Source organism: Drosophila persimilis, unplaced genomic scaffold (assembly GCF_003286085.1).
Source record: "Drosophila persimilis strain 14011-0111.01,24,50 unplaced genomic scaffold, DperRS2 tig00000606-arrow-arrow-pilon, whole genome shotgun sequence".
Lineage (NCBI taxonomy): Eukaryota > Metazoa > Arthropoda > Insecta > Diptera > Drosophilidae > Drosophila > Drosophila persimilis.
In genome coordinates, this window is record NW_020825324.1 from 2410367 (window position 1) to 2423889 (window position 13523).

A 13523-nucleotide genomic window follows, 5' to 3' on the forward strand; every position below is an offset into this window, starting at 1 on the left:
TCGTTACTGACACTTCATGTGGCCGCCAGCGCGACTTAACCCGTGGAACGGAACGGAACGGACCAGTCGAGGCGGCAGTCGGTGGGAGCAGCAGCAACAGCAGCAGAGCCGAGGCCCGAGACCCGAGACCCGAGGCCCGAGCTCAGAAAATAAAGAAGTGGAAACAAAAAGAATCGCTCGCTCGCTCGCTCTCTCGCTGGATTTGAATTCAGCAATTGCCGTTGTTGTTGGCTCTCTTGCGCTCGTGGTCGTGTTCTCTCTTTCGCTTGCGCTCAGCTGGCGCTGCGGAGAGCAGCGTCCAATCGGCTGGCCGTCCGGCTTGCGCCGCCTACTCGCTGATTGGCCGCCCGCTGTGTAGGTCAGGGTGGTGGCATGTGGCATGTGCCACAGGCACAGGTACCGCGACTACAGCCCGCCATCCCATTGGGTGGAGACTGGCCACAGGGCAAGCTGCAGCCCGTCAATTGGCCCTGGTCGTGCGATTTTAGCCGGGGGTCCAATGGACGCTCTTATGCGTTCACTTTTCTCTTTGCTCTCTTCGGGTTTATGCTGAGCCATCTTAAGAGAGCTCTTCCCCAAAACTCTGCCTCATAAAAGTCATAATTTTAAGTTTTCCCCCATGGCACAACTACACTACACTACTGTGCCATTTTGTCCTATGACCATTTTAAATACATATGTTCATATGTACGCATGAAGAACTATTTATATCAGGCAAACTTTTATCGGCACGTAAATATATCTAAATTGAAATTTAAAACTCGTATTATTTCTAGAAAATATAAACAAACAGAAACAGGTTTTACTTTTGAATTCTTCGCAAGTGCTCCATGTGTGTCGGGATCTACTCGTTTTTTTAGTGAGAGCGATAACAGGCGCTATCACTGCGGTCAAGTCGAGTCGAGTCGGTGCCTGCGGTTGAAGTAAAAAATATGTGACTGAACCTATGAACCTTATCTAAAAACCTCAAAACAAAGCCATCCAAATCTTTGGAAACACTTTATTTTTTGTTGTTTTTTTTTTAATTTAAATTAATTGCAAGCAATAGCCTTGTGAGTTACACAAAGATATTATTTGTGTAAGTGTATAATCCACTAAATGATAATTATAATTTATTTAATTTTAAAATATTATTTTATTCCATATAACTGTTTTCCATCTGCTCCATACCGCACACTCCGTTATGGCATCTCTGGGATTCCAGTTCCAAGTGATTCCATCAGATCGTGTTTCTTCATTTTAGTGGACATTATCATTTTCTATGACTCGTCGTTTTCGGGTTTCTTGTATCTTCATAATTTCAGATGCCACAGATTTTTGCTGTTTGTGGGGGCGGTAGGTGTTAGGTGCACATGATGTACATACATATGTATATACGGATATGCATATATATATGATCATATTTATTTATGGCGATTTCCATTTAACTTTGACGTCAAACCCTATTCAAATAAAAAGTTAATTACTTCCTTTTATTATTATCTTCTGTAAGAAATATTATTCTTGGGAAAAGGTCTTCCACAAAAGTCTCTCTAACATATTTTAACTATCTAAAAAAATTCCTTACCTTCGTCAGATGCCTCCGCTGACTAAATAAAAAATAAAAATAAACAGGAAACGTTTTCCATTCAATACAAATATATATAACGAACACTCTATAATTCATTTATTTGGATACAAAATGTTATAAGATAGTCCAACCCAATTAGCTGAGCTTTACAATTTTTTAACCCAAGCTCAAATCCCGCTTCTGATTTTAGTAACTTAACGTAACGGTCGTATTTTGGGTCATAGTCATATCATTGAAACCGTAAGTTTGATTGTTGCTGAATATGCGCTGTATAGTAGAATATAGTAACTGCTATGCCTGACTGCTAGAAAAAATCAGAAAAGCAATGATTCTGCCCAGACTGCCCCAAAAATGGATATGGGCTTCCTGGATTCTTGGGTTGGTACTGGAAAAATATCCTGAAAAGAAGCTAACTCCCACGATTCATAAAATGTTGGCTCATGGTCAAGTTTTTATTGAACTTCAGATCTTCCAAGTGAATTAACTTCACAATAAAAAACTCTGAGAGCTTGGAATTCTCCATCAAGTTTTCATTCGCCCCACTATATCTTCATCCATTGAAACGTGGCCAGCAATGGATCCGCATAATGTAAAAAAAAAACTCTCAATTCGTCTGCTGTAACGTATTTTCGATTTAATAGTGATTAGACTTTCTTTTACCGCGAAGGCCCAATTGGAAAAAGCATGCAGTGAGAGTGAGAGAAATGTATGCGTTAGATTGGCTTTCCAATTGAGCTGTGACATTAGCCATACCACTATACAATATACAGTTAATAAACAGAATTTGCAAACAGCATTAATATATCTCGGTCGCAGCAACCACTGTTTAAATTGAGGGGGGCTAGGTGGGTTAAGTTAGTTCAGTCTTGAACGTTTCAGATCACGGACAGAGAACGGTTAACCAGGGTGACCGTTTATGGTACTTTTAATACTTTTCGGTATTTTTTTAGGTCAAAATAGAACCGTATATTTACTTAATTATTTAAATGTAACTTTCAGGCAAAATCGAATAAAAACATGTATCTAAATTAAGCCAGTCAAGTAGAAAATTTATTCACTAATCGGATAAAACTATGTGGGCATAAGTAAATTGTCTATTTAGCTAGTAATATTCGATGGAAGATCAAAAACGAGGAATATGATTTCCAATTCATGACGGAGAACGATTAACCTATTATAAGCCAAGGGGGTGTTTCAATTTTCCACCGAAAACAATGAAAATGTAATATATTTAGCGCAGTTCAGGTGAAAGATATCGTGGTGTTTTTTGAAGTTCTGAGAAAAAACGATACGAATGTACAAGAAAAATGTACAATCGTTAATATTTTCCGACATTTTCCTCAAGAAGTTGAACTATTTTAATAGAGGGGGCTTAAGTGGGCTAAGCCGCTGCCACCGCTGTTCTATTCTGTGCTTCCCACCTTCTTCGCATTTACAGTTAAATTCGCGTTGAGCAACTAGAAATCTCGGCAAGCTGGAGAAGTGGAAGAGAACACGTAATTCCACTAAGAAGATGGACCCGCGTCACCGGAGTCCTGGCGGCGGCCCAGCAACCCCAGCCGGAGACGGAGCCAACAAGTCAGCTGCTGGCAGTGCGGGTGGTGCTGCTGGTGCCTCGCAATCGGGTGCAGCATCGCCCCCAGTTGATAAGCCAACGGTTCTGGAAGGTAATTCGCTATAAACAAAGGCCTGTGAGAATCTCTGGCATGACACAGACTTGTGCGCTAGGCACTGGGCGTTTTTTCATGGTGTTATTGTGGTTATTGTGCCCTGGAGCTATGTATGCTGTTTAATGTTGGTGTGGGGGATGGTACGTGGTGGGTTAACCCCCGTCCTGGTCCTGGGCTATAAATACAACTACGCATTATCTAGGGCGCCAGGACAGTACAGGATAATCACACGCACTGGTGGACTACTTTTGGTGTTTATTTTTAGTGGTGTACTGTTGTGCTGGGGGTGGTGGGGTATGGATATGACGGGAGAAAATGGAATTGTTATCTGCTATTCTGTATAGGCATTCTGGTGTGTGTGTGTGTGTGTCCACCAGACCTGTTGACTGTCTCGCTCCTCTCCCGCAGCTAGCACACTGATGAAATTGGAGCAGTTGAAGCCATAGAGAAGCATCTCCATAACCTTTGGAGCCGACAACAACAACAGCCAGTATTTCACAATAACACCCACAAATTGTATTTGTATTTGCATTCCCCGCTGCTGTGATTCATTGCGGGTGTACATATGTGTGCGTGCTTGTGTGCATGTGTGTGTGTGTGTGGTTGTACTTTCCTCACTAGTGCACTAGTGGAACGGAACGAAACACCAGTGGGGGCTGTGGACTGTGGGCCGTGGGGCATACTTGACTTTGAACCAGATAGATTCCCGTTCCCGTTGAATGAATGATACGCCTTTCTTTGTCTCTAATCACGTTCCCGCCCGGATCAGGTGTGCTCCACAATATATTCGACGGACTGACGGATAAAGATGAGCAGGTGCGGGGAGCCATGCAGCAGGCGATAGTCAAGATACTAGAGACGCACCCGGAGCGCGCCACCGACATCCTCGGAGAGTACCGCGCAGAGCACCCCAAGATGAACGACCAAACAGTCTCCATGCTTTTGGAGTAAGTAGTCCGTCACTGGCCCACTGGCCTGCCTGCTTGCTAATAATCCTGCCATTTCTATCCTTTCCTGCAGCTGTATACGACGCGTGGTGGGGGCGGATACAACACTGCCGCGTGCGGCTAGCCAGAAACTGATTGCCCTGGCCCTGCAGGAGCTGACGCGGAGTACGGAGCACGTACCGCTCATTCAGAATCCCGCCCTGCGCATTCTTGTGGCCATCGGCAGGAGCGGACCAGAGGGCTGTGCCCTTGTAATGGAGGCGCTGCAAGCTCAAACCGGGGGGCCTGAGGGTGTGCCCCACTTTATGTTGATGCAGTGCCTGGGCCAGTTGGCTACAGAGAATCCGGGAGGCGTGGTGCCACACATCAAGGCGATCCTGTCGCGCTGTCTGCCGCACCTGGGAGGGATACGGCAGGACCACATCAAGCAGGCGCACGCCTATGCCATTGGTCGCTTCAGCGAGGCGGTGCTGGAGGAGGAGCAGCAGCAGGGACAGGGACAGGACACGGATGAGCAGCAGGACGAGACGGCCATCAGCTGCTCCACAGAGATAAGTGTGGCCTACGACGTGCTATTCAATCAATGGCTCCACTCGCGGGAGCCAAAAGTGTGCGTGGAGATCCTCCAGGCGCTCTCCAGCATGTATCCGCTCTTGCCACGAGACCGCATCCAGGACCAGGCCGCGCGCCTGGTGCCCCAGATCTTGGCCCTGTACCGCCGCAGTGTGGACCGCAACGCGGTGACACAGTTCCTGTGCTCGGTGCTCAAGACGAACCTCGCACTGCACGCCCAAGTACTGGACGGGATTATAGATGCACTCGTGTCGCATCTGTTCGACCTGGTCTGTGTCTACCCCGACTACGAGAAGCCGCAGACGGTGAAGGGCCATTACGAGGTGCTGCGCTGCTTCCACCTGCTGGCCGGCCATCCCGCATACTCGGCCAAGATCATGGACACGCTGATCATCCACCTGCGGAACAACAGTGAGCGGGAGCGCATCAAGTCCCTGCTCATCCTCACCCACTTCCTAAACACCTGCTCCGGCCACATTGAGAGTCGCCTGCCAGCCACCATCGAGTGCCTCAAGCAGCTCATCCTCAGCGAGCGCAGCGTCAAGATGAAGCTCACCCTGCTGAAGACCATTGTCGCGCTCGCCCAGAAGTCGCACATCCGGGACAAGGAGTTCGTGTGGTTCGTGGTGCGTCACAGCTGCCGTTACGGCAAGCTCAACCAGGAGCACGGCACCGCCGAGGAGCACGCCAACCTGGCGCTCAGCTGCGAAAACACCCTCTTTATGCTGGCCTCCACGGTGGGCACCCTCGACGAGCTGCTCAAGCGCGAGCTCCTCAACTATCTAGTCCTGCTCGACTACACCGACATCTGCGGCAACCTGGCCAAGTGCCTGGCCAGCCTGTTCGCCAAGTCGCCCCACATCGAGTATGACATCGCCGGTGACGAGATGACCGCTGAAGCAGCCAATACTGAAACGGTTCCTCCGTCGGGAGCAACAGCGGTGGCGGCCACTGGCCACGATGACCGATCGGTGGTGAAGCGCGGCAAAGTGATGGTACCCGGCGCGGAGTCGATATATGCCCGCTGCCTGGCCCTTCTGGGTAACCAGCACTGCATCAAGCGCTGCTCGAACATCCTCAGCTTTCTGCGCTACTACCACCCGCAGCTGAACCCTGCCCTGGATAAGCTATGGGAGCGCCGCATTCCGGACCTCCTGCTGCACATAAACAAGGAGAGCGCGTACCGGCAGCAGCTACACGACTTCATCCTGGAGACGAACGAGTTCCTAACCGGCCTCGATGAGCACTTTGCCCAGCGGCTGGCGAACAAGCTCGCGGATCAGATGTACCTCTATCCGATGACGCTGCCACACTCCGAGTGGCAGCTGCCGGACGTGAGTGCCGAGCGCGGCATGCTGCTCCAGGCGGTGGCCCTCACCCTGCTTCAAGTAACGGACGTGGCGTGCATCCATACCAAGATCGACCTGATTGTGACCACTGCCAGGCAGGAGCGTCTCGACAAGCACGTCAAGCACGCCGAGTACGAGCGGAAGATCGAGCCGTGCGCCCGCGCTCTCGGCTATATATCCCGCCAGCACCTCGGCCACTTGATCAAGAAGCTGTCGGAGCTGGCGCAATTGGGGGGACGCAAGCATTCCACGGGCTTCTTCAGCAACCTACACTTCATCAAGGACACCCACAAGGAGCTTGAGAACTACAAGAGCAATCTGCTGGTGATAAAGGCCTTCGGCCGCATCATGGACGAGGCCGATCCGCTGCAGTCGCTGCAGCACCTCGACGATGACACCATGCTCAGCTTCCTCATGCAGCAGCTGGCCGGGCACAAGGACCAGACCATCATGTCGGCCATTCTTCAGACGCTGCTTAGCATCTGCAATCAGCTGATCGTGACCAAGGAGCAGCTACCGGCACCACTCAAGTATCGTAAGCAGATCATGGAGACGGTCTTCAGCATACCCATCGAGGCGCCCTTCCACGACCTGCCCCTGCTGCCCACAATCCTCAAGCTGGGCACGGACTTCATACGCATAGGTACGAACTCCTCTTGAACTTTTACTTTCACTTGATTAACCTCTAACCCTTTCCTGATTGAAGGTGGTCCCGACAGCGAGGAGTGTGTGGATGGAGGCGTCATATTTGAGATTGCCTGTAAGAACTTCTTCAGCTGTGCCCAGCAGCTCAAGATGAAGTTCGACTCGCAGGAGGAGGACGAGCGCAACAGCTTTCTTGCGAAGCATCTCAACGAATCTCTGCCGCAGCTGAACGCCCTTGTGCGCGCTATAGTCGAGCTGGATGCCTCGCCAGCCACGCTGGACCTCATCATAGGCATCCTCGAAAGCTGGACGCGCGACAGGAACTCGGAGGTGCGCATCTGTGCCAGCCACGTGTTCAACAACACCCTCGACGTGTACATCAAGTCGATGCGGATCGGTTGCGAGGCGCCCTCCAAGTTCAACCAGACGGGCCAGATGCTGGGCAAGATTGTGCCCCGATGCATCGACTCGAACGGAACGGTGCGCCAGGTGTCGGTGGAGATACTGCAGAAGACACTGGAGATAGCCTGCATCTACGAGACGCTGACTATAGCCAGCATCGACAGCAGCGCCGACTGGCTGAAGGAGATCGAATCCATCAAGGAGCACATCATCACGGACGAGCCGAAGCAGATCTACGACCTGGCCGGCGACATAGCCAAGGTTATAGCCCAGCGTATCTCCAGCTTCCAGTATCTGCAGTTCTGGTTAGTAATCCAAGCGCAATGCTTTGCCAATTAGCGTTTGGCTAATTATCGCCGTTTTCTACTTCCACCTTAGCAAGACCCTGCTGCTGTCGCTGAGGGACCCAGAGCAGAGCTCCACGATCGGGGCCAGTGTCGTGCTGAAGTTTTTCATACAGCAGAAGGGCTCCGAGCTCTTCCATGCCATTCCCGATCTCGTGAAGGACAGCCTGCTGGCCCTACAACTCTGCGAGGTGCCGCGCGCCAAGTCCGGCGTCCTCAAAGCTCTGGTGGCCCTTACGAAGCACCATCCTAAGCTGGTCTGCGCCGAGATGCTCAGCCAACCGCTGCCCTACGACGCCCACATGGTCGAGTACTGGCATCTGATCTGCAGCGATGCCGACCTGACGGGCCTCATGCTGGACAACTTCTTGCAGTTGCTTAGCGGCGCTTGCCTGCACGAGGGGTCGCAGGAATCGACGCTGGAGCGTCAGCGCTTGGCTAGTGTCCAGCCATTTGCCATCTTTTGCGCCCTGCACGAGATGTTGCCCTGCAAGGACATACAAGGGGTGAGACTGCACACCCCACCCATCATCCGAAGGATTCCCTTAACGACGCCTTCTCTTCACTTCTCTTTCAATCCAGCAACTGGATATGCGGTTCGCAGACATGTTCAGCATGCTCCTGACCTCGCTGAGCAGCTACACTAACCTGGCATCCCCGAATATGCCGGCTAACTCCAGCAGCCCCGGCCAAGTGCAGACGAGCAAGTCAAAGTTCGGTTTCGTGCCCAACAAGGAGCTTATCAAACTGAATCCCTGCCAGATAGCCCTCGAGACGTTCCAGGTACGAATCCGAAACTGTAGCTTCATTTGGTTGTGTGCTCATCCTGCCCAAAGGGCATGGCAAACTTTCCTGGTGCAGATACGCAGACAAGCAACGGGTGACTGTTCATCTGTTCGGACTACTGTTGACTTTCTTTTTTCCCTTTCTTTCAATAGGCCTTTCTCACCAATCTCGAAATGGAGCAGATCGCCAATGTGCTGACCGTGACAAGCAACCTAGCCAGCAGTGCGGACTGGCACAGCTACATCGAGCTGCTGACGCCCATGGCCATCGGTCTGGGCCACCAGCTGCAGCTGGGGAGTCCTCAGATGCGTCAGCTGGTGAATTCGTTAAGCAAATACGTGGCCTCACCCCACGACGGGCAGCGTGTGGCTGCTGTCGGACTGTTCTCACGTCTGGTACCGCTTAAGCCGGTCGGGGAGCTGGCCAGCTGCGTCATGATGCACCTCGGGGCAGCTTTAAGCGACCCGAATGCGGTGGTGCGCGGCCTGAGTATCCAGGGAATGGGCTTTGTAGGCCAGTTGGGGGAACACGAGGCGCCGCGGTACGCGGAGGCGGCTATTGCTGCCCTGCTAAAGGGTGTGGACGATCCCGTAGGCGATTGTCTGATCAACATACCACTGGAGAGCATGCGCGGCTTGTCCACCATCCTGAGGGCCTTGCCCAGCAGCCGTGTGGAGTCCTTCCATGTCTCTCTGACAATTCGCATCCGGCCATTCTTCGGCAATTACTCACTCGAGATGCGCGAAGCGGCGATTATTCTGTTCGGCGACCTGTGCGAGGGCAAGCAGGACGATGGCAGCAGCTCGCCCAGCAGCTCATCGATGGAGGCCCTGCGAGAGCAGCTAATCGCCAATCTCTTTCCGCTGCTGCTGCACCTCAGCGAGGGCGAAGCGGCCATAGTTAGTGCCTGCCGTGGCACCCTGCAGCGTGTCTGCCGCCTGTTGAATGCCCCGCGGGTCATGGAGATGGCCCACCAGCAGTTGGGCGAGGAGAATGGCCATCAGCTCAATTACAGCACCTTTGTCGTGGATTTTGTCAAATTGATTGTGAGTGGAGGGGTTCTTTTCTATTCTCTTCGTTTGTAAAAGCGTATCTTCCGTTCTGTCTGTCGCAGGCTCTGGAGCTGACTGAACACATTCAAGACTTTATCGACTCTTGCATGCCCAAGCTGCGCAGTCAGTGGCCTGAGGTGCGAGGAAGTGCCGCCATTGTGATTGGTAAGTGGAGGCGCGGAGGCCAGAACAGGGCGGATAGGGCGAGCCAGACTAATGAGTGAGTAATCATCGATCGATCTCTTGCAGGCATTCTCCACAATTTTCTAAGCGAGCGCAATGCCCAAACGGAGGCGGTGGCCAGCAAGATGTCCGTGCTGCTCAAGGACGAGCAGGCGGGTGTGCGTATCCGGGCGGCCACGGCCCTCGCATACTTCTTCGGCGACATCTAGAGGGACCAAATCGTTTATTTATTACTCTATGTGGATATAAATTGATATGTATACATGTTTATATTGTGACTTAGTATTTCTCAAGTGTGATCCCGCCTGCGCCACGCATTCTCGGCGTAGCCTCATTAATTGTTTATGTTGTTCTGGTTGCAACCATTATGTTTTGTATTTAACTTTATGTTCTGTTATCCACTCCAAGATTACGTTATATACTTACTATATATATACACCATACAGATATACAAATATTTATAATCATGTTCATGAAATGCGTCTTAAAACTAAATAATAGCAGAGTCTATACAATTGTCAAGATATTGCATTAGGAACCAATTCCATTTCAATTTTGCGATCGGCAAGGACTTTGCATTTTTCTCTTGGACTCTAGGGACCGAAGGCAATGACGAAAAGACGAAGCCGGATAGGCAGCGAGGAGTGCGGTCAAAGACGAAGCATAGGTAAGAACAGTATGCCACATCTTGGTAGTTTTATAGTCAGTCGTTGATAATAGTTGCAATTTCGAGATGAGCGAGTACGAATCTCGAATTAGATGAATTATCTGTTGAGGATCGAATAAAGTGTTGAAGAGGGACGGGGATAACACAGATTGAAGGGAGTCAGAGACACACACATGCATATACATATACATATATGTAGATAGAGGCAGAGGTCGAGCGTCTACCAGAAGAAGCCATGAAGAAAAGCAAGCCTTTCTTATTGTATACATAAAGTTGCTCCAACTCCCTCTTCCATTGATACATACATTCCTATTTTAGTTTCGTTTTTTCAATTTATTCCCTTACAGAAACTATATAAAATAAAAAATACAAAACGACCATTCTGAATACCCTATATCGTGGCATAACATCAGTCGAAGGCATAGTACTGGATACGTCCCGAGGACCACGCAATGGTCACAATCGATCGCTCGTCTTCTTTGTACAGCGGCTGGAAGCACACGAAGCTGGGGTGCTCTGCTGCGATCTCGCCACTGAGATAATAGGCGGGCGAAATTTGCAGATCGTACTTTGTGATGAAGGTGCGGAAGACGGCAATGTGGTTGGTGGACTTGAAGGTGATCACCAAGTAGTTGCCGCGCGGATCCCAGGCCAGCTGCTGGACAGGGCCACCGATCAGCGATCTATTTTCATCTGCACTGCAAGCATTCAGGTCGGCTATGGGCAGTACCTCCTTCTCGTCCTTAGTCGCTAGAGGGGAAAGACGTCATTATATACAAGTGAGTATAGGGTTCAAACTGGTGTTTCAAGTGTTGGCAGCATTATACAGGCGGTCTGGAAGCTCAAGCAGCCGCCAACCTGTTGCTAACTAGTTTACTCTTGGGCAGCCGCTGGTGGTCACATTCTGCCCATTACTCTGGGACAAACATTTGACCAGGCTGCCCTTGATTTGATCGGATAAGCATTCGCATTCGCATTCGCGTGCGTACTTACATTTCAACAGAGTTTGCTGGACAAACTGCAGTCGATAGAGAATCGGCTCGGTGGTACTGACAAAGAGCAGGAATCGTCCACAGGGGGACCAGCAGGCAGTCTGGACATGGCCTCCGTTGCCGCACGTCCAGCGCTCAGTGGTCCAATGGTTGTGGCAGTTCCACACTCGAAATACTCGATCCACGGTGCCAGCGAAGAGCCAATCATTGCCCGGTGACCACTTGAGCAGGGATCCGGGCGGACCCAGTCTCTTGAGGGGCTCCATTAGTCCACTGTCTGGCTGCCAGATGATGATCGAGCGATCGCCAATTGAAGCTGTTGCCAGTAGGTTGCCAAGCTTGTTCCACTGCATGGAGGTAATGGGAAGATTTTCGGGACTGCGAATACCATTAACAATTGAATACCACTCACTCTTGCTGCTGCTGATAATGCTTTAATACTCACTGCTTGAAGAACTGACTGGGCGAATTGGTACGTCCCAGAATCATGGTGTTGTCCACTATCCAAAAGCAGAGACCCTGACGGCAGCCTATAACGATCTCCGTGACACTCAGTGGACGCCAGGCTATGCACGTGATTTGTGTCTGAGTTGTACTCTGCAATGTATCAGGATGATGGATTGGGTTAAGCCGATGAAATAGTTGGTGTGCGGGTGCCAAGCGACTAGGACTCACCTTCAGTACGGTTGTCGCTGCATCAGTGTTCCTGGTGTAGATGCGCACCACATCGTCAATGCCAGCTATGGCTAGTTTGAACACATGACAGTTCCATGCCATGAAGCGCACATCGCTGTCGATCCAATCCCTGCAGCAAACAGAAAACAGCAAACCTCGGACTAAAATGTGAGTCCTTTAGACAAGAGAAATCTCAGTAAACATACCTGGTCTCCACATACTGGGCGATCCGCTCTGCACTCAAATCGTGTGTGTGCGGTAATACTTTTAGCTTAAGCGTAGTGGCGATGCCCAGCAGCTGGGATATGTAGTCGCCGGTCTTTCCTAACCAGGGAGCCTGTTCGCGTGTCTTTTCGCTGCGAGTCTCCGCCAGTGAATCCCAGAAACCTCCTTCAAAGAAGGTGCGAATGATGCGTTTCAGCACACCTTCATGAACCGGCACGAAACCCTGACCGCCATAAAAACGCTGAGCCGATGAATTGTGTAGCTCGCCCTTCACATGTATCCTAGGGTAGTTGTCCAGCTCAGGAATATGATTGGCACCGAACGACGGATCCGCCAGGGCGAAGAACGGCGGGCATTGTTTCAGATTGCTTAGGGCAGCCATTTACCTTTAATTTCAATCCACAATTCCAATCCAAATCCAAATATCAATAGCACGCCAACCAAAAACAAAAACAAAAAATGCAGTCTAACCGCGTAAAAAAATCTAGCGTCCAACCCTCATAAACATACCGAAACATACCGTCTTACTATAAAAATAAACCGTAAAAATACTGACGAGCTCAAGTTCTATTATACATATTCTTCAATTTTTATATTTCGTGGAATAGCTATATAGAACATTTAGCCATGCCCACATAATTTTATCCGATTAGGGAATCTATTTTCTAATTGACTGGTTTATTTTATCGCACAGCCGAGATATGGCGCACAGGGAAACCCATTATTTCAAAGATTTGCAAATCCAAATTTTCAGAAGTTTATATCTCAGACAAATAGGGCCAGATCGGTGAAGGACCAACTGTCCCAGGATCGCGAGGGTCCAGACTGTCGAACGACATCAAAATCTCGACTTCGAAAATGAGGCCGATTTTTGGAAAATTCAATGATGTAACCATCATGATTTTTTGCGAAAATCGTGAAAAAATTGATGTCCCTTTTTCTGATGCCAGTCGATTGGCAGGACCCTCCCGATCACGAATAGACATGCCACGCCCAGATCGGCCGCTGTTTAGCCGAGATATTGAGTACAGCGAAAAACCAGTATTTCAAAGATATGAAAATCCAAATTTTCAGAAGGCTATATCTCAGACAAATAGGGCCAGATCGGTGAAGGACCAGCTGAGGAAGGGCATGTAAAGCGCGAGGCTGTGTGCCTTGGCCTGGGTAGAATAAATGCAGAATCGTATCCTGGCAGTACAGAAGCTCACACCTTGCAAGATCCGAACCTTAAAGGCCATCGTCATCCTTCCACCTGGTCATCGACCACAAGGACTTTGACTGTGACAACCAAGGCAGAGGCTACGCGGGCTACTAGACTGTAGATAGATATCGTTGTTGTTAGGTTTAAGAATATACCCGTCCATTTATTTAAATAGTAGATACAAATGTTTAAGCTTGTCTATTTATTTATACTAAGCTAAGTTTTGATGAATAAAACTTTTG

The 13523-nt window shown here is 49.8% G+C and overlaps 2 protein-coding genes across 2 annotated transcripts; one reads left to right on the forward strand and one right to left on the reverse strand.

The window, feature by feature from the left end:
• Window positions 1–3018: 3018 nt before the first annotated feature.
• On the forward strand, window positions 3019–9730 carry LOC6597709 (maestro heat-like repeat-containing protein family member 1). Its single transcript, XM_026990736.1, has 9 exons — window positions 3019–3237; window positions 4010–4187; window positions 4261–6752; window positions 6816–7461; window positions 7535–8006; window positions 8083–8283; window positions 8439–9332; window positions 9401–9503; window positions 9588–9730. The coding sequence occupies exons 1-9, from the start codon at window positions 3084–3086 to the stop codon at window positions 9728–9730; spliced, it is 5283 nt and encodes a 1760-aa protein (XP_026846537.1). The 5' UTR covers window positions 3019–3083.
• A 770-nt stretch (window positions 9731–10500) lies between these two features.
• Window positions 10501–12487, reverse strand: LOC6597710 (aladin). Its single transcript, XM_026990598.1, has 5 exons — window positions 12062–12487; window positions 11856–11985; window positions 11626–11777; window positions 11182–11558; window positions 10501–10938 (listed from the first exon to the last, which is right to left on the reverse strand). The coding sequence occupies exons 1-5, from the start codon at window positions 12460–12462 to the stop codon at window positions 10598–10600; spliced, it is 1401 nt and encodes a 466-aa protein (XP_026846399.1). The 5' UTR covers window positions 12463–12487; the 3' UTR covers window positions 10501–10597.
• Between the last annotated feature and the right edge of the window lie 1036 nt (window positions 12488–13523).